The sequence below is a fragment of the Taudactylus pleione genome, unplaced genomic scaffold (genome assembly GCF_031769625.1).
Source record: "Taudactylus pleione unplaced genomic scaffold, aTauple2 ptg000265l, whole genome shotgun sequence".
In the NCBI taxonomy this organism is placed as follows: domain Eukaryota; kingdom Metazoa; phylum Chordata; class Amphibia; order Anura; family Myobatrachidae; genus Taudactylus; species Taudactylus pleione.
Window position 1 is genome coordinate 6489144 of NW_028284667.1, and position 27606 is coordinate 6516749.

Consider the following 27606-nt stretch of genomic DNA (forward strand, 5'->3'; position numbering starts at 1 on the left):
GTACAAATTATTTTGCTATTATTGCTAGTGCCCAATTAAACTATTATGTTAACGAACAAGACAATGCTCATTTACACCAGCAGGATATACAAATACAGAATTAATTATGTATATAAAATTGCTACATATTCCCAAACATTGTGTTAGCACCATACAGCTATTAGTTAACATTGTAAGAGCTCAGAGTATTTGATCTCATATAGCACAACTATAATTTTACAGAACACATTAAAGGCAAGCCAGTCATTTTCTTTATAATGTCACACCAAAGAGTATAGCATGGTTTGTCTTTAAAATAAACAGCTATATTTTAGGTTTACCCCAACAAAGAAAATATATGGATATAATTGTATATCTACCTCTTGTTTTCAAAAGTATGATTTTATGGAGTCCTATATTTACTAAAGTGTGGGTTTTTGGTAGAAGTGAAGATGTTGCCCATAGCAACCAATCAGATTCTACTTAAAATGTATCTAGCACCTTCTAGAAGATAATAGCTAGAATCTTATTGGTTGCTATGGGCAACATCTCCACTAAAAACCCACACTTTAGTAAATACACCCCTTATTATCCATAATTTATAGATCCCCAATATACAGTATTAGGCACCAGCAGCGGGCAAACATGCTGGACAACCTGACGATAACGTCAGGTTCAGCATATTTATGGATGATTGATTGGATTGTGCCTACACTGAACGACTGCTCGTTCAGTGTAGGCACATCAGACTGACAAACGACTGCACGATTACAATGACGTAATCGTGCAGTCGTTTTCATGTCTGCTAGTGGATGGGCACCTTTAGGCTAGTCTGCACCTCCATAACAACTTTACATTATATTGTGTACTTTTCATTTTCTCCCAACACAGAATGTTGTTTTCCAGTTGCAAATTGCACCTAATTAACCTCAATTCTAAATCTGCTCCAATGTTTACTACAGTAAATTTGTTACTTATAATACACATTTCCTATTCATGAAGGAGTCGGACAGTAGTAAAGCAGAGGAGTCGGAGTCTAAAGTTTAGTGCACAGACTCCACGGCCCTGCTTTACAGTATGTCAGAACAGGTTTCAAAACAGCATTACCTGGTAAAGAAAGTTGAGTCGTTGAAATGCTTCTTTGTCCTTAATTTGATTTGCCATGTTCTAGAATAATAAAAATAGCTTAGTTAATTGAATGTATGAAATAACATTGAGGTTGCCATAAATTAGTGCTTGTTCGTGTACCAGCACGGATGCTACAGTCCACAAACATTGGAAAATTATATCATTGCTCAACCAAAACAAAAATGTAATGTATACACTTTGCAGGATCAAATGCAGGTCTACATGAAACAATCTTCCTGCATCAGTTTTACCAGAGTCGTACTTCTCTTCACCTTGCTACTGATCTATGGTGCTGATTACATTTTTTTTTTTTTTGTCGGCGATACTTAATGGGTGCCCCATGGAGCAAATCAATTGTTTTGAGTGCCCATTAATTATTGTGCTTGTTGCACCCAAAAGTACCATGTTTATCTGAGTGAAACTGCTAAACCAGTCTAAAGTCCTGGCTGGTGTGCCCAAAATACAGTTTGGGCACCCAAAATACCGGACTTTTCGCACATTTCTGCTCGCCACCTCAGGAGTCTGCAAGCAGAAATGTCAGCGCCCGCGGAACGTGCGCCTGATAGCAGCAACAATATAATTGCTCCGTAAAGTGCCCCCCCACAAAAAAATAAAATAAACAATAATTCTCCCCCCCCATGTAAGGAATTCAATTCTCGCAGATGGACATGATTTGCTATTCCGAAACAGCAAATCGCATCAATCTACATTGCATGTTTTGCCTTGCATCCCATAGAGGACCACAAAAATGCTAAGGATAATCTCATAAAATCACGGGCTGGTAGAAGAAATGATTACTAACGTTATGAAGAGTTACTTATGTAACCCTGGTTAAGGGTTAAATTAAGTACTGTACCCATAAATGATTGTAATATTTATAAATGTACAATTTGTGAGGTAAAGTATATGTATTTTGTATTCATGTACATGGCCCTTCTATAATTTATGTATACAGGTATATCTATTTCATGTAGTTACATGGAAGTTTATATGGTACTTCTTTGTTTGGTGGTGATGGGTCTCATTGAATGGGACACACACACACACACACACACACACACACACACAAGAAGAAGGGGCGGAGTGATCTAGCTAGGGGTGGTTTGGTTCCTGTCAGGAAAAGAAGGGCAGGGACAGAGAGATAAGAGGAGCTGCCAACAGACTGAGAGGCTGGAGTGCTCACTCCTCCTGTGTCCCAGGTGGCAGCTGAGCGGTAGATAGGCTCCTAGGCACAGGGGGGTGGATCCGGAGAGGGAGCATGGAAGCTGTTGCCTTGCCGGAAAGGCGGCTGTCGATGCTGATGTGTGTCAGGAGTGCATACAGGACAGCGGCACCCTGGCTGGCAGCTCTGAAAAAGAATCCCATGACCAGGGGTGGAGAGCTGTAGGGGAAAGACAGCATAGCTCTTTGTCAGACAGCTGATTGGCTATCCTATCTGATGAAGGCTCCAGTGGGCTTTAGTAAATGTCAGGACCACCCTATTTCATGTCCAAAACCTTGTTTGGCAATGCCAATTGCATGTGTGTTATATGTAAGATAACCCCCTCTGTGGATTCCAAGTGTCACATTTGTTGCCCAAGGCTCTTTAACCCTTGCACAACTACAGCTACTTATTCAAATATAGAAAATTTGGTCTGTGTGCCAACTTTACCACCCAATTTCATGTCCAAAACCTTGTTGGGCAAAACCAATTGCAAGTGGGTCATATGTAAGTGACCCCCCCCCCCTCTGTGGATTCCAAGTGTCAAATTTGTTGCCCAAGGCTAGTTAACCCTTGCACAACTACCTATTCAAATGTATAAATTGGAGTCTGTGCCCACTTTACCACCCTATTTCATGCCCAAAACCTTGTTGGGCAAGGCCAATTGCATGTGGAATACATGTAAGATAACCCCCTCTATAGATCCCAAGTGTCACATTTGTTGCCCAAGGCTAGTTAACCCTTGCACAACTACAGATACTTATTCAAATACAGAAAATCTGATGCATATGCCCACTTTACCACCCAATTTCATGCCCAAAAGCTTTGTTGGGCAAGGCCAATTGCAAGTGGGTCATATGTTAGTGAGCCCCCCCGCCCCTCTGTGGATTCCAAGTGTCAAATTTGTGGCCCAGGGCTAGTTAACCCTTGCACAACTACAGCTACTTATTAAAATATAGAAAATCTGGTCCCTGTGCCCACTTTACCGCCCAAAAGCTTTGTTGGGCAAGGCCAATTGCAAGTGGGTCATATGTTAGTGACCCCACCCCCTCTGTGGATTCCAAGTGTCAAATTTGTGGCCCAGGGCTAGTTAACCCTTGCACAACTACAGCTACTTATTAAAATATAGAAAATCTGGTCCCTGTGCCCACTTTACCACCCAATTTCATGTCCAAAACCTTGTTGGGCAAGGCCAAATTGCAAGTGGGTCATATGTAAGTGATCCCCCTCTGTGGATTCCAAGTGGTAAATTTACCAAAGTGAGTTTTTAAAAGTGACGTTGCCCATAGCAACCAATCAGATTCTACTTAACATTTAACTAGCATCTTCTAGAAGATCATAGCTAGAATCTGATTGGTTGCTATAGGCAACATCTCTTAATAATCATCTTCTAAAATCTCTCACTTTAGTAAATTTACCCCAAGTGTCAAATTTGTGGCCCAAGGCTCTTTAACCCTTGCACAACTACAGCTACTTATTCAAATGTATTAATTAGTGCCTGTTGTCCACTTTAGCACCCTATTTCATACCCAAAACCTTGTTGGGCAAGGCCAATTGCAAGTGGGTCATATGTAAGTGACCCCCCCTCTGTGGATTCCAAGTGTCAAATTAGTTGCCCAAGACTAGTTAACCCTTGCACAACTACAGCTACTTATTCAAATATAGAAAATCTGGTCCCTGTGCCCACTTTACAACCCTTTTTCATGCATAAAAAAGCTTTGTGGGCCAAGCAAAATACAAATGAAATTTGTGTAATAGATACCATATTTTGTTTATTCAATGTAAGCTTATTGATTCTATTTAATAAAAATGTTTTAATATAACATGTTCTGAATAAGAAGCTGGAGCTCGAATAAGAATTAGCTCGAATAAGAAGTGAATAAGAAGCTAACTTTAGCCTCGTACCTTTATAGCCCTGTTATTTTAATTCTATTGGATGGATGAATGTTCTGCTATTGTAAAGTGTGAACTGAGAAGTAGGAAACATACTGAATGTTATTATGGTGTGTTTTACAAGTGACTGTTTACTAAAGGAACATGAAATATTTGTTAAACTAATAAAGAAATAGAGAGTTTCTTTACAAAATACCCAACTGAGTAATTTATATTGAAAGCTTAGAGATAGGGCATTCCTAGGCTAACCCTGAATACAGCCTAGGTGGAGGCACTGTAATAGTAATAGGAGGTACACCACCTCAAAATAAAAAAAAAAGCAATAGAGCAAGACCAGGTAACAGACAGACAAAAGGTAAGAGGGCCCTGCTCGCAAGCATAAAATCTACAGGGAAACAGGCATTGACAGACAAGGAGTTAGTGTTACATGTTGCATATTAGTCCAAGCTGACTGCAGAGATTGTTTAAGGGAGAAGGCTGCAGGTTCTGCTGGTTGCTGCAGAAAGAGAAGGAAACAGAGATACACAGAAGGATAGAGAGGGAAATACCTCTAAACTGCATCAGGGACAACATTTAGTAATCCATATGGAATAGTAGCATGCTTAAACAGTATTAAATATATCTTAAATATTGTCCGGTTTAGCTAGAAATAATATAAATCGGGCACATTACTTACAGTAAGGTATTAAGGAAAAATTAGCAGAAACAAAACACGCTGATTGGTAGCTATGGGTCAACGTCCACCCTCTTTAAAAGGCTTCATACACCTCCCCTATATGACATATATACCTTGCCTTCAACGTGGTAATACCTTTCAGCTTAACACTATGTTCTGACTGTGTGTGCACTTTATCACACAGAGCTTGTGACACAAGAGATCGCACAGCAGGCAGCGCTGTAACCCCTGAGCGGCCATGATATCGGAGCCAGATCAGACATTCACAATGATAGCTTTTGGACTTTGTTAAAATGGCCGCCGCCGAAATCCATTTACCTCCAACTACAATACAAGGTGAACAGCGACTGTGTGTGTCGCTTAGCCTCGCCCCACGCATGGGACGTAATTTCCGGTGGTGCAGCAGCCATGTTGGCTTTCCGTGAGAAGAAGTGACTTCTCCAGACGTTCCGATACCTGCAGTTCCCCGTGGAGCTGTCACTTGCGGCGGCACCGGAGACCTGGGATCCAGCCTGTAGGCGACAGGAGAGGAGTGGGCGTTGTCAAGACCGCTATCAGGGGAGATGTCTAGCGAGGAGAGCTACCTGGCCATTCTGCGCTATCTGACTAACGAGCGGGAGCCCTATGCCCCGGGCACCGAGGGGAACGCCAAGCGCAAGATCCGCAAGGCAGCCGCTTGCTATGTGGTGAGGGCGGGCACCCTGTACTATCAGCGCAGGCACCGGGACAAGGAGCGCTTCACCGAGCTGGAGGTGGTGCTGCAGCCGGAGCGCAGGAAGGGGCTGATAGAGGAGGCGCACATCGGGGCGGGAGGGGAGCACCTGACCCGGCACCAGACATGGCACCTCCTGTCACAGCGCTACTGGTGGAGAGGTGAGACCGGAGACACTGGGGGGCGCTATGGGGAGCTGCAGACAGCTGATCCGCATCTCACAGGAACCAATCGCATCTCGCAGCTCATTTATCTACGTCTTACACAATGAAAGCACACATCTGATTGGGTACTGCGGGTTACAGCCTCTCCTGCAGCAACATAGGGGGACAGTCTCTATACCTGTGTGTTACACTACAGCTACAAATGGTCTATTTACTAAGCAGTGTTAGGAGACAGAGTGATAAGAAAGTGATAAGGTGCCAGCCAATCAGCTCCCAACTGTCATTTTTCAAACACAGTCTGTGAGATGACAGTTGGGAGCTGATTGGCTGGCACCTTAACACTTTCTTATCACTTTTCACTCTGTCTCCTAACACTGCTTAGTAAATAGACCCCATAGTCTCTATACATGTGTGCTGCACTACAGCTACATGGGGGACAGTCTCTAATATATGTGTGTTGCACTATAGCTGCATGGGGGACAGTCTCTATACATGTTTGTTACATTAATGCTGCTATGGGGAGCGGTTTATACATGTGTTCTACTACAGCTACTTGGCGGACAGTACCTGTACATGTTACATGACAACTGCACTGTTTGCTCAGACCTACTTACAGTAGGTACACAATAAAGTAACACTCTCTGTGCGCATGAGCATGGGTTGTGTGAAGCTTTTATTATTTATATTGCTCCACCAATTTTGCACAGCATCCTGACAGATATTTGTCATTCATATAGGCCCATGTTCAATGGAGCTTATAGTCTAACGTTCCCCAACTCTCAAGTGTGCACTCACTAGTGTTCATTTTTTTCAGACTCCAAATTAGCCTTCCTATTATAGAATTAAAGATTGTGGTAGATTGTTACACATTCTTTATTAACATCATTATCTGATTAGATATGTATTGTTAGATGTATAACATTCTGTTTACTTTGGTTTTGTAGCTGGTAAAAAGCATTGTTCTGTCATAAGACAGTGGTTGTGTCTGCCTGCAGTGTTCTTCTGTAGGATTACTGACTGTATCTACCTTCGCTCCTTGCCCTTTTGCTCTAAATCATGCTCGCAGATCAGAGGGAAGGCCCTCCAATGGGTGGACAGGCTTTCTTGATTGAAGGCCAGTTGTATTTATGAGCCAGATGTGTGCTGCATCTGCCCCTAGTAGTCAGGAAAAGCACGGCTGGAGGGGATTGCAAGCTCTCAACTCCCTTGCACATAGTAAATCAGAAGAGCCCACACTTTTGCAGCTGCTCAATAAGTTTTTTTATATTTATTTATTTTTATTTATTATACACCATAAAGGTGCGTACACACTAGACTATTTGCTTCATGAGCGACATCGTCCAGTGTGTCCCCGGCAGGGGTGTGCTCAGTATCGTTAACAACACTGAGTACAAACACTGAACGATATCATGAAGGATATTGTTCAGTGCCGAGCTCCGTCCCTCATTCCCATGCATGCAACAACCTGCCAATATCGTCAGATTTTCCTGCATGTTCAGGCGATGAATGTCAAAGACCAGTGACCAGCGGGAGCGCGCATCGCTGGTCGTTATCGTTGATCGTTTTTGCGCAAAATCTGAATGATATTTTGGAGGCCTGAATGATACCGTTATCGTTCCGTTGTCCAAAATATCGCCCAGTGTGTACGCACCTTAAGGCTTAGGACCTTTGGTCATTATTAAGTAATTTGAGTGCACTGAAAATATATAAATAAAATATATATATATATATATATATATATATATATATATATATATATATATGTGTTATATCTATCTCTCTCTATCTCTGGAACTATGATTTCACAAATTATATATCCTGCATCTAAAAACTATATAGTCCATCTGTGAATTTAACTTAAAAAAAAGTTTTCTTTCCTCTCTATTCTTGTGTGTTCTTCTTTGAATACAAAACAAATCTTACCAGGGGGGGAAAAAAAAATAAAAATAATATATATATGTGTGTGTGTGTTGATTGGGGGGTTGATTCTAAGTTTATAAGTTTACACACAGCAACAATAAAAGCCAGTAGCTTTGCTGCTTGGATAAAACCATGTTGCACTGCAGATGGGGCAGATTTCAAATGTGCAGGGGGATTTAGATTTGGGAGGGGTGTGTCCAAACTGACATCTGAATTCCAGAGCAAAAACAAAGCTGTCCAGCATGTGTGGGCTATCTGCAAAAGAAGCCAGTATGTACACTTCATGCTAAATAAATAAATGTATTTGCACCCCCTTGCATTGCAACATGGTTTGTCCAGGTGCAGTGTTTTTTTCCTTTTTCTTTGCTCCCAACTTAGCACTATAGCAGTGGTTCCCAAACTTTTTTGAATCGCACCGCCCTAGAGTATCAGCATTTTTCCCACTGCACCCTTGGGCCAAAAGCTTCTTATTGAGAAATTCAGCAAAAAATTAAATAAAGCAAATTGTGTGTATGTCATCCTTAGATTCAGTTAAGTGGTGGGTCATTGGCAGTCACTGGTTTTGCCTATCACACTGACTAAAAATAATTTTATTTGGTACTGGACCACCAACCCGTCCCACAAGTAACCTGAGGCGCCCCTGGCTGCCACGACACCCAGTTTGGGAACCACTGCACTAAAGTATTCTTTTTATAGGATATTTGCTGTATGTTTATTTTTTCCCTCCATAGTCAAAATATTTGTTAATGTTTATTAATAGTTGATCTAGTAGGGCCAATAGTCATTCAAAACCTTAATTATCACGTTAACTTGCTGATTAACTATTGGATCATTTTAAGAGAGTTCATGTAGTTTATTTAAATGTATTCTCACACAGGATGTCTGTGTAATCATAATGGAGCATACACACGGTCAGATTTGTCAGATGAATGACTGAACGATTTTACCAGTTTTGAACGATTGAACGATTTTTGACTGCATTAAAATTAATAGAATCGTCCAAGTCTGACTGCAAACCCATCAGATGTCAGATATCGTTATCTGACAAATGGGAACGCGCATCGTTGATCGTCCATCGTTCAGGCATGTCAGATATGAACGATTTTCCTTCAGATATGAACGACTGAACGATTTTTAAATCGTTATCGTTCATATCTGAAGGAAAAATCTGACCGTGTGTATGCACCATTAAATAGTTTTCACTAAATAACACAGGTTTGCTGTGCTTCCTTCAGTAGTGACAAATTCCTGAAACTTTCATAAATATTTAGGAAACTTGACATTGTATGAAGCCTGAAAAGGTTATTTGTGCTACGAAGCAAAAGAACAAATGAGTATTTCTGGGGCACTCTTTAATAATTTGTAGATAAGTTTTATTTTTTCATAATATTACATAACACTCTTATTTTATACAAGGGTTGTATTATTAAAAATTATAAAAGTACAGTCCTATAAGATCAAGATAAATATAGAATCACTAAATTAGTTAATAAAACAATACAATTATGGCAAAAATATCCGTAATAGTGTTCCCTAATTAATCAATACAATCTTTAATTAATTAAAAAGAGGGGAAAAGGGAATCTTGACAGCCACCTACATTAAATTACTAATGTACACAATATCAGATATGTATCTCTCTGTTACAGATATGCTTTAATATCTTATTCATATTAAATCATTAAACAGCCTTAGAATTTCTACAAAATATAATTTGAAATAAATTTCTAGAGGTAAAGTAAATCAACAGTATAGAACAGTTAGTCGTATGCACACAGAATGATCAAAACCACATAGTCTTATGTATGTATAAGAGACCAGTTACCGATATAAAGTTATACCTGGTTATATATCTGTGCATACTGAAAAACAGTAATTGAGCAAAAATAAAGCAGCAATTATCTATATAAGTGGTTATATTACTGATAATTTATCATCAGAGATGCTGACAATCTGCAACATAGTTCAAAATATAATCAATGCGTAGCACTAACCAGTTCTATCATTGCCATGAATTATTGCAGTAACAGGTTCTATCACAGCACAACTCCATATCTAGTCAGGCATTGAATCCAATCTCTTGCTTCTAATGATTAGACATGTAGAACCTAAAATAGTAGAGAGCCATTGGTAGATATAACCACAAACGTCTGTATTATAAGAAAATATAGGAAAGCCCAGGGAAGGAGTCGTGTCTCGCCACTTCTGCTTTCCCTGGCCTAGAACATCGAACAAGGGATGAGAGAGCGGCCCCCACTTAGTTGTCCCTGCTCAAGGCTGTCCCTGCTCAAGGCTGTTTCTATCCCGTTACCGAGTGGCATTGCAGGGGAGGGCGGCAGTCGCGCTGGGATGAGAGAGCGTTAAGGAGGGTAAAGAAAAGGACATATACCACTAGTTTGTAGGATTCTTGGTAATGGGTTGTGGGTGGCGTGTCAGCTGGCTTGCTATCACGAGCAGATCTGGCAAGGACACGTGTTTCGCCTCGGCTTGGTCACCTGACTGTGATAGACTAACATACACACATTTTTTCGAATCTTAAGTGCAAGCAAGTGCGGACTCCCTCCACTCTTTAATTATTGTATGAAGCCTCTCTGTCTCAGTTGTCTGCAATTACAGACATGTTCCTTGTATTGCACTGTTTATTGGATTGACTTGGTGACAGAAGATGTGCATAGGCAAAAAGACCTTCCCGAACCCCCAATGAAAAAAATGCATTTCAATATATGTCTAGTTTCGAAATGAATGTATGTTCTTGTATAATAATATAAATTTGTAACCATCATTAAAGCACCAATGTTATATCATACACCATGGATTCCAGATTAGGTAATCTTTAGTTCCCAGTTGAAATACCAAGCTTCCAAACTAATCTTAATTAGATCATGGAATTGTTTTGTTGACACCCATGTGGCAAAACATCCAAACTGACTGACATTTGCCACGAGCGTGGCAGCTTTAGTTCTTTTTCTGATAACTTTATCTGCACTGAGGCTTCCTGTTATGCTGGGCAGTATATAAACATTGCTGACCTCAAGTAGTTGACAGTTCATTTTTAATAAGGCAACTCTGCGTTTACCTTTTATTTGTATACCAAACTTTTCAATAAATACAAAAGATCATATATAGGGCCGTATTCAATTAGCCGCGATAAGTCCATTTCTGCGGAAAAGTTTTGCCGGTGACATCATTTTGCCATGCGAAAAGTTTCTTCCGTATTCAATTCCAAAGACCTTTCGCCGGTGTGGAAACTCAATGCAATGGGACCTGCGATAAAGTTTCGCCTATGAATAGGTGTCGGAAAATATTGGGGTTTTGAGGTGCAAAGCTGCGGGTACCCCCTGCACCCTTGGGACAGTCCCCCCAAAGGTAAACTGCATTAAAAAAGTAAAAAAAAAATCCTAAGAACACCCTACAAACGTACTTTAGTTTTGGAGGTGAAAAAGTCCAAAGTTGGGGGACAAACTTAAAAACTAGTGATATAGACTCCAGGGGGGTCCCCAACTATGCTCCAGGTGTTTTTAAGTTTTCAGGTGCTTGCGGAAGGTGGATTTTTACAGATTTTAAAACTTCATATTAGCAACTGAAAAATATGCTAGCACCCATTTTCATGTACCCCAAATTTGCTGGGATTACTTATTTTCTTAAAAAAAACTGCTAAATGCTATTCTTCACCATTTCTGCAAAGATGCTAAATAGCAGCTAATTGAATAAGCCCCATAGAAGTAAAGTTGATGTTTGTAATAGTTTTCATGTCAGCTATGGAGCTTATTGCAGCCTGTTCTGTCTTCAGTTGTTTTCTGTTTGGTCTAGCAATTTTGTGTGTGTATAAAAATATTGACACAAACTGCTATAATCAGCACTTGACAAGGAAAGAACCCTGGGTGCAGAAGCAAAAATTGCCTATGTACAGTAGCTGCTGCTAGGAGGGATTGCCAACCATTAAAGGAAGAAGCCATATACAGAAAATAGCAGCACTGTAATGGGCAAAAAACAATATAATTGTTCAGATAGAGCTTATACTATAAACAAATTTATTAATACATTTTAATGTACATATAAAATTATTACAAACTTTTTTACACATTTATTAATAAAATGCACTTGTACTAGATTCAATGACAATAGAATGTAACAGAATGTATCCTTGTTTTTTTTCACATCTATATAAATGAATTGCACTACTGGAGCCTGGGCAAATTGCTATAATCACATACTTGTTGCATAGCCAGACATATAGAACAATCCTGTAATGGATATAAAGATACACGATAAGGGGTATCCCATATCCAAAATTATTGAGATAGGGGTATTTGGGATATCGGAATATGCCGTATATATTGGAATATGTGCATACCATAATGGCATATCTTGGGAATGGGACCCAAATCTAAACACACAATTAATTTATGTTTTATATACACACAGCCTGCAGGTAATTTTATGCAATATTTTTAATTTGTGAATTAAAAAAAGTTTGTGCACAAAAAGCAAAGGTTTCACTATATCAGTCATGCTAAAAAACATTCCTTATTTCAGAATATTTGAATATGGGAGACTCAACCTGTATAATGTATCCAACCTAAGGTGTAACAGTATCAAATTGAAATAACCACAAATTAATGTATATAGTCCTTGGCTTAGGTACGAGTAAAAGTATTAATGGGACTGGATAAGACTACCTGAATCAAGGGAGCACTAGCCAAAGTTACTACCATGCTTCTGTGCATCTACCCGCTTCCGGTCCCTGGGAGGACCAGGCTACAGGTTGTCTCCCATATCCAAATATTCCAAAATACAGAATTTTTTTGGCATGACTGAGATAATGAAACCTTCGATTTTTGATAGTTCATTGTACATAAACTTTGTTTAAGGCACAAAATTATTAAAAATATTGTATAAAATTATCTTCAGGCTTTGTATAAGGTGTATATGAAACATAAGTGAATTTCATGTACATACACAAACTTTGTTTGAGCCACAAAATTATTGAAAATATTGTATAAAATGACCTGCAGGCTGTGTGTATATAATACATAAATGCATTCTGTGTTTAGATTTGGTTCCCATTCCCAAGATATTTCATAGTTATATGCAATTATTCCACAATACGGAATATTCCGATATACAAAAAATGGTCTCAAGCATTTTGGATATGGGAGACTCAACCTGTATTATAAATCCACGGAGCCACAGCATCAGACAGCTTGTAAAGCCCCACTTTGTAAACTAGCCGCTGGTGTATTCTTTGCATGGACCTGGTTAGATGTACTGTGGGAGCCCAGGTTGGGTGAATTAGCGCTCCAGCCTGCTTCCAGCGCTTTTTCCATCAACCTGGTTCCCACGGTACATGCACAATGTCAATCCCACTAAACCATCATACCTATTAATGGGAAGCATATAATTAATAATAATGCTTTATTTATACAGCTCTTTTCTTCCTGTAGGACTGAAAGCCTCTTTATTTTGCAGAAGGTGAGGCAGCCATCTTGGGTGTGCTCAGTTGTTGTCCTGTGTGATCATTTAGATCAATCGCTGTCTCATTTGAGCTTACAGCCTAAAATCCCTAACACATACATGTACACATACACAAGTTTCCACTTTTTGTCAGAAACCAATTATCCTACTCATTGTTTGGACTTCGAGGAAAGTCAAGTGCTCAAAGGAAACCCACACAAACACAGAAAGAACACCGATATAATATATAGGTGGGGCTGGCAAATGATCTGTGTGTGTGTGCGCGCACTATGCAAACATACAAGCATTCTAATGGACATTCTTTAAAATGAATGGTCACACTTTTTTCAATTGTGCAAAAAAAGTGTCAGCCAGGCTGTGAAGCATGTTCTACATTTCTAAAATATTTACAGACCATTTCCATTATACCAGATCTGACCAAGCATAGAACAAATGCCAAAATTGCTTTAGTATTTTTTAAACCTAAGCTACATATAAATTACAATTCTCTGGTCCTGTTGAGGAGCAGTGTGGTGTCTTTTTTTTTTTTTTTTTTTTTTTGTTGAAACCTTCTCCCAGAGCTTTACAAAGTGACATTATTATAAATAATTTGACAAAATGGGCCTTTCAGTATCTTACTATATCGTCTAGATATGGGAGGCAAGGACAACATTTAAAGAGGTTGTGTCAATGATTGTTTCATTCTCAATCAATCAGGTATTTTGAAACACATGAAAGATTACATCAAGGAGTGCAGTAAATGCCAGGAGAAGTCAGACCGCTCACGCTCTGTGACTGACCCCACAGAAATGTTGGAGGAGTTTGGTCTTGAAGTGCGATCAGACGGCAACGAGACAGACGAAGAAAGCCATAACCCTGCATCCAATGCAAATTCGAATCCTAAAACCAATAGAAAGACGCCTGTGGCAAAACATGAACTGGTTTTTGTATGTGTTCTGACTTTATCACATATTTTGCATGCTTTGACTATAGTTATTGCCTCTTCTAAACCTCTTTACCTATGACAATGTGCAGTCTTCATGATCTATATGCGTACTGACTTATTTTATTCTTAATTCTTAAGGTTGATAGTAAAGGTGTGGTGAAGCAGTCTTCTCCGAAGCATGGCCAGGCAGTGCTGGATCAGTTGAACCAACAAAGACTTGCTAATCAGTTCTGTGATGTGACACTGCTCATTGAAGGTGAGGAATATAAGGCACACAAGTCAGTCCTGGCGGCCAGCAGCGAGTACTTCAGAGAGTTATTTATTGAAAAAGGAGCAGTCTCTAGCCATGAAGCTTTTGTGGATCTCTCCGGTAAGATCAACAATGAGTTACTTTTAGTCTTCATATTAAACTGGCATCTTTAGCTGTTCCAAGTGTATACACCGATCAGCCATCACATTAAAACTACTTGCCTAATGTTGTGTAGGTCCCCTCCTGCTGCCAAAACAGCTCTGACCCTTTGAGGCATGGCCTCCACAAGACCTCTCAAGGTGTCCAAGAAGCAGTCGGGAAGCCGATGGACGGAATCCCGACTGTCTAATGCCGGCAAGGGCTAAATGACAGGTGTCGAAATCCTGACGCCTGTCATTTTACCTACGCCGGGAGCCCGACACCCGGCTCACCGATCGAAGGTAAGCCGGGCGCGGACAGCCGCGGGGGGGGAGGGATAGATTTAGGGTTCCCCCCCAGGGGGGGGACTTAGGTTGAGGTGGTGGGGAAGGGGGGGGTTAGGTTTAGGCACTTAGAGTGGGGATTGGGGTTGGGCACCCCTAAGGGAGTGTTAGGGGGGAAAATTGGTTAGTGGATACTTACCTTTCGACGATCGGGATTTACACTGCTGCCGGCATGCTGCTGTCAGGATTTGAACCATACTGAATCCAGGTGTCCTGTGGTATCTGGCACCAAGACGTTAGCAGCAGATCCTTTAAGTCCTGTAAGTTGGCCTTCATGGCTCGGACTTGTTTTTGCAGTGTGACTGGGTGCATTATACTGCATAAAGAGGCTACTGCCATCAGGGAATACAGTTGCCATGAAGCAGTGTATTTGGTCTGTAACAATAAATAAATAATAAATGTTTAGGTTAGTGGTACGTGTCAAAGTAACTTCCACATGAATGCCAGGACCTAAGGTTTCCCTGCATAACATTTCCCAGAGCATCACACTGCCTCTGCCGGCTTGTCTTCTTCCCATACTACTGGTGCCTTCTCTGCCACAGGTAGATGCGCACATGCACCCGGCTGTCCACATGATGTAAAAGAACACATCAGACCACACCACCTTTTTCCATTGAAGCATGGTCCAGTTCTGACGCTCACGTGCATAACGTAGGTGCTTTCGGCAGTCAACAGGGGACACTCTAACCAGATCTTGCACGTTTCTATCATAGCCATTTTTACCTTTTTTAGCAATTTGTGCTACAGTAGCCAGACTAGGTAGTCTCTGCTCCACACACTTATCAATGAACCTTAGACGCCCATGACCCTATTGCTGGTTCACCAGTTGTCCTTCCTTAGACCATTTTTGGTAGGTTTTAACCACTGCATACCGGGAACACCCCACGAGACCTGCTGTTTAGGAGATGATCTGACCCAGTTGTCTAGCCATCAGAATTTGGCCCTTGTCAAAGTCGCTCAGATCTTTATGCTTGCTCATTTTTCCTGCTTCCAACACGTCAACTTCAAGAACTGACTTGCTCCCTAATATATCTCATCCCTTGACAAGTGTCGTTATAGTGAGATAATCAATATTATTCACTTCACCTGTCAGTGGTTTTAATGTTATGGCTGATCGGTGTGTGTGTGTGTATATGTATGTGTGTGTGTGTGTGTGTGTGTATATATATATATATATATATATATATATATTATACACATATACATAGCTGTCTCTCTATATATCAAAAAACAGAGGATGGCACTCTGGGACTTTAAATCAATGAATGTATATTTTTCTCCACTAGGGGACACTGGAGCTAAGACACTGGGGTATAGACAGTGGATGAGTGGAGCCTGGGGGGGGGGGGGGGGGGATGACTGCGGCCAGTGCCTGGGTCCCTGGCCTCAGTTATCAGTCCCGTCACAGCTTACTGTGGCTTGTTCCCAGGTCTCCATGTGCCCACCGAGCACCCGGGCGGCTAGCAGCAGTGAATGTCCCACCAAGGGTGGTACCATCATTCAGCACCCATCTGATTGAATTTGGAGTAGCACGAAGTTAAAGTATTCATCTTATTGTGCACAGATGTCATAGGTCGGATATGGTACAGGGGTTTTTCCAGTAGGTGCACCAAGCCGACATTGCGGGGAGACTGAGCGGATCCTGGTACACAGGGACATCAGACCTCCCCATCATACTGCTGTGAGTAACTGCGGGTACAGACAGCCCGGGCAGTCATTCCCAGGCTGTGTTATTGGACTGTCATTTACAGCTGGTCACAAGCCGGGCAAGCGGTGTAAAAGGGCGGACCCTGCCGCGAGGTTAACAGGACCCGGTTTTTGGTGAGTGTCCGTACATTACATATGGTTCGTCTCACCAATTATCATTGTCATAGTTTGCGGGACATGAGAAGGACAATCATTACCCTGTCTATACAGGATCTAGTGCTGTATTTTTTCCAGACCTGCATCCCATTGCGGATTAACTCATTAATCCCTAGCCGGATGCGGCTTAACGGTTACTGCAGGCAATACTTACATATGCTGTTTAAAGAATGTTGATCTCGATATATCTAAATTATCTTTGTGGAGTCCAACAAGTGCTTTTTCGTCTATTCATTTTTATGCTCTATACAGATCGGAGGAAATATAAAGAGACATTCATAAAGGATTCTTAATAATGAGGATAACAAATATGTTCTGTAACTAACATATCAGCATTAAATTATGATTCAGCTGATTTAGAATATTGTGATTTGGGCAAATCCGCTACCTTGTTTCAGTGTTAGCTATTTTGTAACATCAACTGACATTGATTGGTTATTTTAGATTTGGTGTTACATTTTTGAGATATATTATAACATTCTGATTATGATATTATTTATTTTTATATGTATATGTTATTGGCAAAGAATGTCTGTCATATATTAAATGTATTCTTTACCTACATGATTAAACAGATTTAATTATATTTTGATATAGCTGGAATCTTCCATATTATTAAACAAATGTACATATAAGGTGTTCCACTGCGCTGTTATTTTTCCTCTTTGTTTTTCTTTTGGTTGGCAACCTTTAACAGTAGCATGGAACATCTGTTGTATCTTTATAAATATAATTCGGTATTCCTTGGTAGCACGGTGGCTATAATTTTTCATCATTTCCACTCATCCACCGTCTATACCCCAGTGCCTTAAGCTCCAGTGTACCCTATGGAATTGGAGAAATGGATTTAGCGGTAAGAACCAAAATCCTGTTTTTAAAAAGGAAAAATTAGAACCGTTGGATTAATTTATCATGTTTGAGGACACCGAAACGTTGGTTTAACTTGTGATTATTTTTTAAATATTAATTGCTTTAAGTCCCAGAGTGCCATTCTCTGCTTTTTACTATATTTTATTGTTTTAACCCTTTGTGGACTGGACACCAGGGCAGTGTTTATCAGTATCTATCTTATTTAGACAATGTGTCACTGAGTAGTATAATAGTACTGTGATATGCCACTAATTATAGGCTCACTGTTGTATAATTGTTCCTCGTGGCTTGATTCCTAGGATTTTTCAAGGCCAGTTTCCTGCCACTGCTGGAATTTGCATACACCTCGGATCTCTCCTTTGATTTCTGCAGTATGGCTGAACTTGCAATGCTTGCTCGACATCTCTACATGCATGAAGTGCTAGAAATCTGTGAGACAGTTCATAAACAGATGGAGGAAAAGCAACTTACTTTGTATTTAAAGGGGGAAGTTCAAACTGTAGCTTCGGAAAAGAAGTTACACAATGTCAATATAGAAGAGTCTGTGAATGTAGGCAATAAAACACTGACCGTAGTGGAAGAGGTAGTAAGTGAACAACAGATTTTACATCAGGACAATGTGGAATGTCAGGCCACAGAAGGAACGGTATCTGGGAACAACATAACTGCAGATGAAACTTCACAGCCAAGTACAATATCAACACCTTTGCCTGTGCAGCCCATGATACAGCTGACTAGAGACAGTGATATTCCATCCAGTTCTGTTGATGGCACCACGGCAATATACATTTCAAATGCGGCTTCAGTCCTGCAGCCTGTAGTTCTTGTTCCTGCAGTTATTGAAGTTGCATCAGTTGAGACAGAACCTCAGCAAACAGTAGACATATCTCCAGAAGTTATCACATCTGCTATCGAATGCTCAAATTCCCAGTCCTCTCTTAATGCACATGCATCTGAGTCACAAATGATACCAGGCTGTGGGACTGAAGGTAAAGGACATCACACATGGCTGGAAGAGACCGGATTAAGTGGAAGTGCCTTGGAGACAGGTGTAGCCAATATTATCATTACTCCAGGCTCACCATCTGTTGAGCAAAATGATACAGAAGTTAACATTGATGTGGTGGAAAATGAACCTATAGAAAAAAGTAAAGAGTCCTTGAAGAGGAAGCGTGCTCGTGTTCCTAACTCCCCCAAATCCCCAACTGTTGGAGGAGACCCATCTGCTATGGGAATTGCAGCAGCGGGTGCAAGCACATCTACACAGGAATCTGCTGTTGAAGAGAGTACATCAGTAGCAGGGTCTCAGTCTGTTGGAATGAGTGCGTCCACACCAGAGATTCCAGAATTTTCAGAAGCAGGTCCTTATAAAAGCAAGCTGCGAGAGCGCTCTGTGGGTGAAGGGGGATATATCCAGATGCACAGAGGGAAAGAAAAGAAGCATTTGAATAGACAGCCAAACCCAAAGTCTGCAGTCCAACAGGTGCTTACTTACTACACAACTTATTTGTTTCAAGGCACACTAATACTATGGGGTCAATTCAGTTAGCAGCGGGGGGGGGGGGGGGGCAAGTTGTCATTGTAACGGCTTAGAGATGCTGCCTACGGCAGAGCAACTTGCCCCCTCGCAGCCCAAAGACTTGTGGGGCTGCAAACAATAAGCTGTGACTCACGGATTGAATTGACCTCTATATGTCTTATGTATTTCATCATCTTCAGTGGTTCTAAACTCCAGTACACCAGTACAACCAACAGGTCATGTTTTGTGGATTTCTTTAATCATGCACAGGGGAATTCTATTTTAATGGGCTACAGACTGAAATCTGTAAAACATTACCTGTTAAAAACCACTGATCTACTTGAGATTAATTTATTAAAGAGATAATAATTGTAGAATGTCTTCAAAGCCAGCAGGTAGATTATATCTAATCTTAGACTGCCACAATTTTATGCTCTGTCCCATAGTCCTTTTTATCTACTCTTTTTAAAGTGTTTCTGTCATTCTTATTCAAATGTGATAATCCTTTGGTTACATAAAGGGATAGTAGCATAGTTACATAGTAGCAAGGGCAGCTCTGGTGTTATCAAGGGTCTGGTCTGTATCAAAAAATGTCAGTAAAGGGGCCTATCCATTACCCGACTTTTTGAACAATCCGACCAAAACCAGGAGACGTTGGGCGCATTGTTCACAAAGTCGGGTAATGGATAGCCTGCAAGGATTAGCGATGTGCGTGCACGCTGGGTCCTTGCCGTCTCAGACTGTCTATTGAGCATGCCCGTCAACCTGACGACCCTAGTCAGGTTCGGCACGCTCAGGGATAGGAGGTCGGGCTCGTTCACTGAATGAAGTTCAGTGAACGCCGTTCAGTGCCAGCACCGCATATCGGCGACATGAAGGTCTGAACGCTGGACGTTCAGACTTTCATGTCGCCTAGTGGATACCCCCCTTAACCGGGCAAAGTCAAGTTACACACAATGTTCTCTGCTGTTACAGAATATTGGCATAAAGCTTTTTGTCTTATTTTTTTCACCCTTGCATAAAGGCTGCTAGGAAATTGGTGCAGAGAGGCAAGAAAAGAATGTTGCCACCCAAAAAAGAAGTTGCAAATGTAGAAGAGGAGCACAAATGTAAAGAATGTGGGATGGTGTTTCAACGCAAATATGCCCTGATCATGCACAGTGTGCAGCATGACCGCATCAAAGACTTCAAGTGTCCGGTAAGTCGCACTGTTATTGGGAAGCAGAGCACTTCATTAGCTACATTTCATTGTCTGTTGAAAGAATGCAGAAGTTCTATGTGGAATATAAAGATTGAATTGAAACAAATGTGAGCTATATAATGATGGGATCAAAAATCTAGTAGTTTTCATTTAGATTATGCTCTCAATATTAGGGCAAGCATATTTTGTTAGTATTGTTACACAATGTTGTGTTAGTGTTGTCTCTTTTCTATTAAGAAAGGGAAAAAGTACAGGGTTGGGTGTTGCACTAGGATGACTTCTGCAAGAATCGTGTGACAGCAAGCATGTCTTTCTAATGTTTGTGGGCTGTCCTGTTAAATCCAACTACTTCTTAATACAATAGATAGGCATATTAGTAGCTTATAAATCACCGGTATGCTGCTACTACTTCCAGTTGCTGAAAATGTATTTTGTATCTTGTAGCTGTGCAAGAAAGAATTTCAGTACAGAGCATCCTTACGTGCTCATCTGATCAGACACTCTCGTAAAACCGAACCAGCTGATGTAGAAACAGGATTTCAAATGACCAAAGGGAGGACTAAACGACAATATATTTGTGATATTTGTGGAAGAACCCTGCCCAAAATGTGCTCTTTGAGATTACATATGCTGAAACATACCGGTGTGAAGCCACATGCTTGCCAGGTAAGTGTGTTGTCTAATTTAGGACAGGCAGCAAAACTTACTAGGCAGGACAGAAGGGGGTGCTAGTGCTACAGCACAACATGCTGTTTGTAAAATGAATACTAGTATGAATGGAAATGATGCAGTGCTAGAAGGAGATGCGTGCCACATTAACTTGCACCCCTCCTCCTCTTCTCCACTCATGTTAGTTGGAATAACTGGGCCCGTAGCGTCTTCTCTTATGCAGAATCTCAGTCCGGTGCTGATTTGCAGGTAGCAGTGAATGTTCTTGGGAAGGGATCCACCACTGGCCCATTACATTGGGGGCACAAAGTAAAGCACACGGTGGCTTATATGTTGTATGTAATTCTATTCATATCTTGTGTATATAGCAAGTGATTAGTCTTCCAGTTAGGTGCTCTATATAACTGACTTTAGATGTGTTTAGGTTCGCAAATGAAGTACATCTAGAACATTAGACTGTTAAGTCTCACATCTTTTCTTTTGTACGTTTTATTCTGTGCTTTATTGCCTGTTTGTTCTCAGATGTGTGAGAAGACCTTTACGCACAAGCATGGTTTAAAGATGCACCAAGCCTTACATGAAACACACAAACAGTTCAAATGTGACATGTGTGAGAAGTCATTTGTGACCAACCGCAGTCTACAGGAACACGTTAGCACACACACGGGTATGGTGCTATTGAAATTATTTGTCCACCTTTTGCCCTATTTACAATTTTGCACTACTTTGCTGGCATGGTAATACATCAGCATATACTTCTGCTATGGCCAAGATAGACATAGTAGAGGTTAGCAATATTGTGGTGATACTTTGTGTAAATTGAGTTGTCTGCGCTGTTAAAAAGAAGTTCTGCCCATATAATCTCCTGGTTTCCTCCCTGTGGGCCTGATTGAGAGATGGACGCTATTGCATAGCTGCTGCGAAATAATATACTAACGCCCCATGAGGTGTCTTGTGTAAATAGATGACTCCTGCCAGTTTCTCTGATTCATAGCTGCATCCGAAGACGCAGCATCGGATCATCTGCGTGAACGTCGGTCCTTAGGTTACTCAGGATGGCTGGTGTTTTTACACTGTTGGGGCCAGCGAAGTTACGTCGGAAGACATGGACATTGACCACGACACCCCCCTGCTTTCGAGAACGCTGGCCGTCGGCCGCCCCATACATGCCCCCACACGGTTGGGTGCACTGCATGCGATCTTACAGAACAAAATCTGTACATGTGCAGTGCCCCATCTGCACCTGCCCAGATCTCACATCAGCTGAGATGTACGTACACCATTGGGTTTGTGTACATCTCTGAATCGGGCCCCATGTTTGTAAATCTGCAGTCTGCAAAATGTATATATGATGAATAAAGTTGGGCTAACTTTTTCTGCCTGGTAAGGCTGGGGAAGGTCTGGGAACACTTAAGGCAAATATTACGCCAGCAAAGTTTGTGAAATATTATGGCTAAATATGGAATAATGCGGCTATTTTGCACAAGTCATCTTGCTTCTTGCAGTTTAAGTTTTTGCATTTTTCAAAGTAATTTCAGTTTTTAAGATTTTTTTTTTATTTGTTTTTTCAATTTTTAAGGCGAAACAAAGTATCTTTGCACAATGTGTGGCAAGACTTTTCATAGAGCGTCAGGACTTAGCAAGCACCTCAAGAAGCACAGGCCCAAAGCTGAAGTGCGGGAATATCATTGCACACAGTAAGTGTCCTATACATTTGGTCTATGAAGAAACATCATTTTGCACCCGCAGTTCTCTCACTCCATTGCCTATGCATTACTCTAACTTGGCCTCTTTATGTATACTGAATAAGACAATGAGAAGGGTTTCTCTGTCAGTGCAAAATGCTCTTTCTTCTACAGATGTAACCTACTTAATTTTGTCTGTCTCTGGGTGAATCAGCCACCATTTGTGTAGCACACACCGTATGATGAACACCAAACCATTATTAGGTGTTACTTGCCGTGCAGTGACGTACTGCTAAGCTTGCTGTTGAATAATTGTAAAAAAAAAGTGGAAGTCACAGATTACACTGACATTGCAGTCCATTTAGAATCCATTTGCAAACCATTTTTGGTGGGAATTTTTTTATTTATTTTTTTATTTGTTCTACAACAAATAAACAAGAATTAAAAGAATACTTTTAATTTCCATTTTAATTTCAATGGATAAACAAACATTTAATATATAACTATATTAAACTGATAAATAATGGCTTTTGAAAGTGTTTGTGTCCTCATACACTTATCCTTTGTAATTCCAGTGCTGCATACTTTTTTCTCAGTTTTGTTTCTTGGTTCTCATACAGTGTTCTAGGTACTTAGTTTTTTGGGTGTTTTTTGTAGTCGCTGATTAAGTTTTACTATGCATAAGCACGTATCAGACCTGTCTTTTGCATTTTTACCTAGATTGTGTACTTTTTCCTCCATTGTGCTACTTTTTTCCTCAACTTTGCACCTTAGTTTGCTTATAGCTTACTAGGTACTTGGGATTAGTGTTTAGTCGAGGCTAAGTTGCAAAGTCTATGGCCCGCTAAATGGGGCTATTTGCCACAATTTGAGGATTGGTGTATGTGGACACATCTGTACTTGACTTCATAAGTGCCATCTAATGGCAGATAAATGTATTGCAGGGAATGTAAATTTCCTGATTGGAAAAGTTAACTTATGTGCTTACTTGGGATAGAAATCACCCACTGTCAATAGACAAAATGAGGCGTTCTGCATAACATTTCTAGTGTTCCAAATTATGTCATTGTAATTTTGTTCACATGGATCATTTATCATTAGAGCTTGATTAAAGTACTGAAAGCTTATTGTTATCCACTGTTTAAATTGTATTCAATTTGGACCTTGTGCTGCGAATTTTGAATGGAAACAAAGAAATATGTTCAGTGTAATCTTAAGGGGGCCATTACCCTACCGATGGATTGCCGCGATGTTGCAATCCTGCAACCCCCACATTGAAGGATCGGTGAAATCCAACATGTTGGATTTCACTAATTTGCCGATCACCATCAAAATATGATTAACATGGAGAATTTCACTGATGCGCTGACGAATCGCAGAACATCGATCAGCGTTTCCAATCCCATCGCAGGATCGCGCGATCTGTCGGTAGATGTATGGGGACCATTAGTTGTGTAGATTTTGACGTTTGTAATATGGTTATAATTCAATACAGGTGTGACAGTAGCTTCTGTGAAGCCCGGGATTTGCAGCAACACATGAACAAGCACCTAGGGGTGAAGCCATTTGAGTGTGAAATTTGTGGAAAGTGCTACAGTTGGAAGAAAGATTGGTATTCCCATGTAAAATCCCATTCTGTGACAGAACCGTACAGGTGAGGGCATTTCTTGCGCGTGTGTGTGTGATAGGAGCTAAGAGTCCATTGGTCCTTTTTAGAGCAAATGATGCCATATTTGAAATGCTAACTATATGTCTGCATACACATAATAGGAGAGTTTGTACACAATATAGCTATACTTGGTAAGCTCACCGGTCAACATTTGAATTGTGCATATAAAAGGGAAAGTACTTTTACTTTGATAAATATGCACAAGGCTTTGCTTGTGAGGTGATCACTTATTGCTAATCATTTGGGCTTTTCTAAAATGTGAGTTTTAGGCTGGGTCCTTTAAAGGTTAGAGAAACTGTGGTAAGGCAGAGTTCCAGAGAAACTGCTCTGGGTAATTCCTGTAGGAGCACAGGGGGGGCTACAAGTGATGGAAGCAGTAGGTATTGAGACCAGCACATTGTGCAGCAGGGTGAATACCAAAATGAAGATGCATATGTACAGTAGTGTAGTATTGTGAAAGGCCTTGTAAATGATAATAGGCACATTTCTATACATGTTGTCTTAGAGATGCTATGGAATTGCTAGGTTCTTATTAAAGTTTTGGTTTTCATTATTTTAAACCCTATTTACAAGTGTTTTTGTTGAAAGCTGCTGAGAAGTCTGGGATTATTAGTAAAGGTTATTTCTTATTGCACCTAAATGGTCAGTAGGGGTTGTAAGGTGTAGTGTTGGTTGCCAAGACAAGTTAGGGCCTAGTTTAGGGTGATTCACGCAAATCTTAGGGCAAAAGGAAAGGAATTGGTGGAAAGAGAGAAATTAAATGGGATAAAGCTTTTTATGAGATGAGTGATGGATGGACAAAGTAAAGGGAAGCTAGATGTATATAAAAGAAATGCTAGATGTTAACAGATAAATAAAGGTTAGTGTACAACCATTTTACTACTTTCAGGTGTAATATTTGTGGAAAGGAGTTCTTTGAGAAGTCACTATTTAGGAGACATGTGAATAAAGCCACCCATGGCAAGAAAGGGAGGATAAAGAGAAATATTGAACGTGTCTGTGACCACTGTGGAAAAACGTTCACCCAGTTGAGAGAATTCAGAAGACATGTTAACAATCATGAAGGTAAATAACATTTTTACTGTAGAAGGCAAAGAAATGAAACAAGTTCCAGTGTGAGATCACTGCCATAAATTGGTTTGCATGAGGGGCTTCTGTCCACTTTTAAATGTCATTTTTGGAATTGTCTAATGTAAATATTAAGGGATGACCATGTAATATATTATTTTTATAGGACTCTAATAATAAAATAGTGATTTGTATAAGGTACTTGTAATATTATGTAACACTTTTGATTACTGCAAAATATTTTTTATTTATTTATTTTTTTTCTAAAGGGGTAAAGCCATTTGAGTGCTTGACATGCGGAGTAGCATGGGCAGATGCCCGTTCTCTGAAACGCCATGTGAGGACACACACCGGGGAGAGGCCTTACGTTTGCCCTGTATGCAATGAAGCCTACATAGATGCTCGGAATTTACGCAAACACATGACCAAGTATCATAGCAACTATATACCTTGCAAGATTATGTTGGAGAAAGACAGTCTACAGTTTCACCACCAAGGAACCCAGGTAGAACATGCTGTAAGCTTTGTGCCAAATGAGCTAGAAGAGTCGCAATCTGAGATTGTAACGGAAGAAATTGAGACTGTTTTGGTAGCCGGAGATGTGGTTGATTCAGTTGAAGCAGTGGTCGATTCAGTTGAAGCAGTTACTAGCAGCCAGGAATGCGCATCGGTGTCTTCACTTTCTGACCAAAGCATCATGCAGGTGGTAAATTATGTACTGGCCCAGCAGGGGGCTAAACTTCCTGAAGGGACTGATACCATAGAGACTGTGGAAATGGAAGTTGGTCATGTGTCAGAGGTCCTATGACATAAATATGCAATTAGGTGAAGCTGTATATACTGTAGCACTTACTCCATGCCAATAAAGTATGCGACCCAAGTATGTGTAACCAAATACTTTAATGGTTTGCTGCTTATTTTGTGTATCTGCATATGTCCCTACTTGCAGTGCCCTCCTCCTAGTTGTTATTACAAAACATACAGTACAAGTTGTAATATTTCCTAGATTAGGTTTTTAGACCTATGTTCTTTGGACATAATGAAAATAAATGTAATTTTTTTTTTTTTTTGCACTGGACTTGCAATTACTTTCCTAAAACCATGCACAGAATGTAGAAATAAATGATTGTCCTCCTTTGGATTCTGTGAGGCATAAAGAGAAACCTATGAGTTTATCTTGTTAGATGTTCAGTCGTTGCCTTGGTAAAGTTTACATGAAACCCTCATGTACCTCGTTACAAATAAACTACTAATAAATTACTCTGAATCAGTGACATCTAATAATGTATAGAAGTGCTTGAACTGCAAATTGCATGGTTATGGATAGATGCCAAATTTATTTTTTAAATGTTTCTTGGATTGACAGCTGTTATCAACTAAGGGACAAGTGAACAAAAGCATATTATTAAATGTATTGTTTATTTTTCATGGTCTTGTCATTGAATATACACAGTTAAACAATACAAGACATTACAGTAAATATATTGTAAAGTATATCTGGTAACTTCTGTGATGGTAGGTGCATTTGTATTCATTACATCTTGCATAGAATGATGTTGAAATGTGTATGTTAAGGAGCCATATGACGTCAGGACTCCTAATTCAATGGATGAGAACCCAAACTGGATAGTGTCCATTTACTCTAAGACTATAATACATTATTGCTGCTAGGTCCAGGTAAGAACCCCTGCCTTATTTAAAGGGTAGTATAACAAGTTAGGCTGGGTACACACTATGTCTGCACAATATATAGTTTCTGTCAGAATCTGAACAACTTATCGGCCGCATCGTTCAGTGTGTACGGCTAATGTGCGCGCTCCCGTGGCCACATGCAATATAGTTAGGTCGGCCGTGCTGCACGCCCAACCGGATGAGATCGCATGCAGCCTAGATGCAGGTAATGAGGTATCGTTCCATCGTTCAGTACCTCTTTCTGATGTCTACCCAGGATCTGATACGTTGGGCCGACGTATCGGCTGCGTACACACCACTCAGGAGTATCCAGTTTTAGATTTGAACTTTTTCTGTTTTTTTTTTCTCAGTGCTCTGATCTTCTCCAAGGGAATAACTCTGCACTACAGTGTCTGTGATAAGGAGCATTTTTATGCATACTGTACACTTAATATGTGCAAGATCAACCTCCTCAGCAATTTAAATATCTGATAACTGGATGATGAAGTACAACTTACGGCTGAAAACAACGATATATATTCTAGCCGACCTGATGGAAGCATATATTGGTGTAACAACCGTGCGA

The 27606-nt window shown here is 40.4% G+C and overlaps 2 protein-coding genes across 7 annotated transcripts in view; one reads left to right on the top strand and one right to left on the bottom strand.

Moving 5' to 3' along the window:
* RPP21 (ribonuclease P subunit p21) overlaps positions 1-5740 on the bottom strand; it is a 26725-nt gene extending 20985 nt beyond the window's left edge. The window contains exons 1-2 of one of the 6 annotated variants that reach the window (XM_088481125.1): positions 5334-5740; positions 1087-1146 (exon numbers count right to left, since the gene is read on the bottom strand). In XM_088481125.1, the coding sequence (XP_088337251.1) occupies positions 1087-1143 (57 nt within the window). In that variant the 5' untranslated portion in view covers positions 1144-1146; positions 5334-5740. The other 5 variants (XM_088481123.1, XM_088481124.1, XM_088481126.1 and 2 more) reach the window with 5 other exon arrangements.
* ZBTB11 (zinc finger and BTB domain containing 11) lies at positions 5230-26774 on the top strand. The gene is made up of 11 exons (XM_088481120.1): positions 5230-5750; positions 13845-14074; positions 14212-14443; positions 17838-19021; positions 20082-20255; positions 20703-20924; positions 21450-21594; positions 22507-22624; positions 24108-24266; positions 25171-25346; positions 25619-26774. Exons 1-11 carry the CDS (start codon positions 5441-5443, stop codon positions 26155-26157), a joined length of 3489 nt encoding a protein of 1162 aa, XP_088337246.1. The 5' UTR covers positions 5230-5440; the 3' UTR covers positions 26158-26774.
* Positions 26775-27606: the final 832 nt, after the last annotated feature.